Raw genomic sequence first — 3,930 nt, 5'->3', positions numbered from 1 at the left:
CTTTTTGCGAAAGATGTTGCTATATATGAATGATAAGTCAGGTATATTGCTATAATTAATGAGTAGAAAATGAAAGTAGCTAGGTTGTTATCAACGTATCATATATAGACATTTAACTGAAATACAAACAACCTAGTAAAAAGACACTCTTCTATGCATGCTTAAGCTTAATATATAGAAGCATTCACGCAAATGTCATCTAAATGACAATATATCCAGTACGTACCCATCGGAACAATGTAATTGAATTGTAAACAACCTATTTTTTTTGACACCGCAAACAGTAGCTTCGCTGTCTTTTAAAATATCCACAAACGAGTTATATTCAAAATTGATATATTTTAATTATTTATGAGATGAAAAGGGCAAATCGGTCAACAAATTAGAAGTCCACAAAACACACCAAAAGCCAAGAAAGACGTACATATGGACTTTAATCATTAGAAAATCCCCCAAAAAGCATACAAATTGTGATTAGAGATAAAAAAAAAAAAACAAACTGTCACTTTCCCATTATGCCCTTTTTACCCCTCACTATATATCTAAAACTTTAGTAATTAATTTATAACATCAGAAATTTAATTAATAAAACTAATACTAATTAGTTAATTAATTAATTAACTAACACTAGAATTTAAGTGTAATCTCACTCCCATTGCTTTCTTCACATTCTTCCCTTAAAACAAGCGCCTTCGTTTCACCTCCGCTCTCCGCCTTCCAGCTGCCACCGCTCTCCGACTTCCCGTCCTCGATGCTCTCGGAGCGGTTGCCACCGGTGGTAGTGGTGCCGCCTCTGCCATTAGACTCCGGCAAGCTCTGGGTGGTTTGGGAGGAGGGTTTGTACATGTGAGTATGGTGGTGGAGCTGGTGGTGAATGTTGCTGCTGTTGTTGTTGTGGTGATGGTGGTGGTGGTGGTGCAGTGGTTGTGGTGGCGGTAGGACGGAAGTAGGGTAATATTCTTGGGGTGTACAGTAATGTGGGTTGCTATGGGTGGCATTCGGGTGTGTGGTGTATAGAGTTTGTGCTCCGGCAGCAGTTGCATACTCCGGTGGCACCCATATGCCACCAAGAACCACCAGCTGCGGCCCTGCGTTGCCGGCCGATTGTGGGCTTGGACTTGGTCTTCTTGTATGAAGCCTATACTTCTGTAACATGTCAAAGAAAACAGTAAATTAATTAATTCGAAAATTAAAAAAAAAAGATATTTTATTTCCAAAAAAAACAAAATAATAAAAACACACAAAAAGAAATTTCTGTTTTTTCTTTGTACGTAGTAGGTACAAAATCGAATCACTGTTCGTTGTACGTACAACATAGTATCAATGTTCGTTTTGTACATCAAGTGAGAATATGGAGGTACAATCACTTCTTGCATGTAAATTAATTATTACCAAATCATTACACTATTTGAAATTAACTAAATTTAAACATTTTTGGACAAATAAATCTATTAGATGTTAAGGGTTAATGATTTTTACAGGTTTTAAAAGTTATATGATTATTAATTACTATTATTATATATGGTTTCAAAGTTGGATTTTTTCTTACAGTTTTTTATAAAAAAAAAAAAATTAAAATAATATGAATTCAGTACTATTTATTACATTTCGAGTGTTCGATATATATGTGTGTGAAATAAAAAACATCAGACTTTAAATAATTGTTAGTGAAACCATTGCAGTTGTTTAGAAATAGATTAATTTTGGATAATTACAAATTTTGATTTTAAAATGCTTCCATGGTTCATTTATTTTTTTAAGTAATGTTTTCGAAAGTTATATAAATTATATATCTGCTTCTCCAGTAATTATCTCGAATTAATATAATTTGAAAAATTCATTATACATACTGTTTATAGCAATATACATAAACACAAAAGAAAGATAGAAAGAGAGACCTGTAAATGGCTTTTGACTTCATCATTGGTCAAACCGTCAACTTTCATGAGCTCTCTGATTTGTTTAGGTGTGGCTACTGCAATAATTACTCCAATATATCAATCGATGATTAATTAATCATGATACAATTATGAAATATTGTAAATTCCTAGAATAAAAATTAATTATTTAACGTTTTACGAAAGTAAGTAAAATTTAATTTAAATATACCTTGAGAACCACCTAACATCTGAAGAGCATTGACAAATCTCCGGTGGAGGTCCGGTGACCAGCACCTCCTTGTCTTCCTATGAGTCTGAGAACTAGTGGTGCCTCCTGTGGCCGTGGTGGTGGTTTGGTTATCAGAAATTTCACCATTACCACCTTTGATAGAAGTATTCTCCCTCAAACAGCTCTTATTCTCCTCATGATCAGTATCTTTATCAGCGGAAGAAAGTGCCAATTCCGGCAACACTATCCCCGGAGTTGGGCATGATGAGTTTCCCTCCTTCGAGAATGGGAGAAATGCTCCTCCGTTTCTTTGTTTAGTATTGAAATCAGTATCAGTTTTGTTTTGTGTTGTCAATACTGTCGAATTTTGTGTGGTTTTCAAGTGATTATTGTTATCCATGGTGGTGGTGGTGCTGCTAGCTTGGCTCCAAAGCTGCGCAGAAGTCATCCAATTCGCCTTGTTATCAATGCTTGAAAGTGACAGCTTTTCGGGTCCTTCAGTGTTTGAATTCTTTATAGGTATGAATTCTTCCAGTATTGGTGAACCTTGATTCGCACGGAAAGTTTGTAATTGTTGCCTTGATGTCTCCATGGCTAAAAAGATTCAAAATCAAACTAAAATGAAAATCAAATCCTGATGAACATATTATAGAATTAGGTTTTGAATTTAAATTTTGAAACAAGCTGGTGTAAATCTTGAATCATAGCTAGGTTACTTTGGAATCATGTTAAAATATTAATAACTAAAGTTACATATCACATATAAAGCAAAAGATATGAGATTAGATAATTACATATGTAATTAATTAGTTTTTTATTAGAATCCGTTTATACTGGGTATTACTCAATGATTTGCCAGTGATGATCTAATACCGAACAACCAAAAACTTCACGATCAATTCATATATATATGGTTTCTGAGTTTTGCAGAAACTATTACACACATAAACTTTTGAGTATATTTTCCATGCAAATTAATGTCGATTTATGAGCATCAAAACCAATATGAAAGACAAAATGGAAACCGAATTGAAGATCAACAAAAATACCATTGGTGAGGAGTTGCATGCAAAGTGGAAGTTCGCGCTTAAAAGCATCAATCTTGAGTCGTTCTTCTTCAAGACGAGAAAGGAACTCTTCGAGTTTAAGTGTTTGATCATGTCCGTTATTTAGTTGTTGTTCTCCGATCGTTTTCAAGAGCATGGAGTAGCTGTGGGGTTTGCATTCAAGACTTAACTCTGAAGCCGACGCCATCATTTTATGAACAAATTAAAACCTGAACTTTATGTATGTTCGACAACACTAGTATGTCCAAACCCTAATTGAAGACAGGAATTTGAACAGGATTTGTGTATATGCTGGAACAAAGATCAACAAGATAAGAAAGGGTTATGCCCTATTTTTTTTTTTTTTCTCTTTCTTTCTCTAGGGTTAGAAATACTCAAGATGAGAGAGAGAGAGAGAGAGAGAGAGAGAGAGAGAGAGAGAGAGAGAGAGAGAGAGAGAGAGAGAGAGAGAGAGAGAGAGAGAGAGAGAGGTGTTTGTGAACACAAGGAGGATCAGGAGGGGGATCGTCTTCTTTTAAGGTGTGAGTTCTAGGGAGAATAAAGGTGGAGAGAGAGAGAGAGAGAGAGAGAGAGAGAGAGAGAGAGAGAGAGAGAGAGAGAGAGAGAGAGAGAGAGAGAGAGAGAGATATGGTAACTTCTTGCAAAGAACAAAGGCAAAAATGAACGCTTTATGTGGTCAGAGAGAAGTGAAAAAGAAAGAAAGAATCAAGGGTTTGTTTTTGTGGGGTCTCACAATATCTGAAGAGTCATGCAT

General features: G+C 35.2%; 1 protein-coding gene across 1 annotated transcript; it reads right to left on the bottom strand.

Moving 5' to 3' along the window:
- Positions 1-407: 407 nt before the first annotated feature.
- Positions 408-3,610, bottom strand: LOC145125380 (Homeodomain-like superfamily protein). The gene is made up of 4 exons (XM_079060840.1): positions 3,159-3,610; positions 2,110-2,703; positions 1,899-1,975; positions 408-1,146 (listed from the first exon to the last, which is right to left on the bottom strand). Exons 1-4 carry the CDS (start codon positions 3,364-3,366, stop codon positions 628-630), a joined length of 1,398 nt encoding a protein of 465 aa, XP_078916966.1. The 5' UTR covers positions 3,367-3,610; the 3' UTR covers positions 408-627.
- Positions 3,611-3,930: the final 320 nt, after the last annotated feature.

Source organism: Lactuca virosa, chromosome 7 (assembly GCF_052849685.1).
Source record: "Lactuca virosa cultivar CGN04683 chromosome 7, Lactuca_virosa_CGN04683_v6, whole genome shotgun sequence".
NCBI classification, from domain to species: domain Eukaryota; kingdom Viridiplantae; phylum Streptophyta; class Magnoliopsida; order Asterales; family Asteraceae; genus Lactuca; species Lactuca virosa.
This window is presented reverse-complemented; position numbering and strand designations above follow the sequence as displayed.

Coding starts and splice junctions, on each gene's coding strand:
- LOC145125380 (XM_079060840.1), bottom strand. CDS start 3,366: ATGATGGCGTCGGCTTCAGAGTTAAGTCTTGAATGCAAACCCCACAGC. Junction 2,704..3,158: donor CATGCAACTCCTCACCAATG/GTATTTTTGTTG, acceptor GAATCTTTTTAG/CCATGGAGACATCAAGGCAA. Junction 1,147..1,898: donor AAGTCAAAAGCCATTTACAG/GTCTCTCTTTCT, acceptor GACATGTTACAG/AAGTATAGGCTTCATACAAG.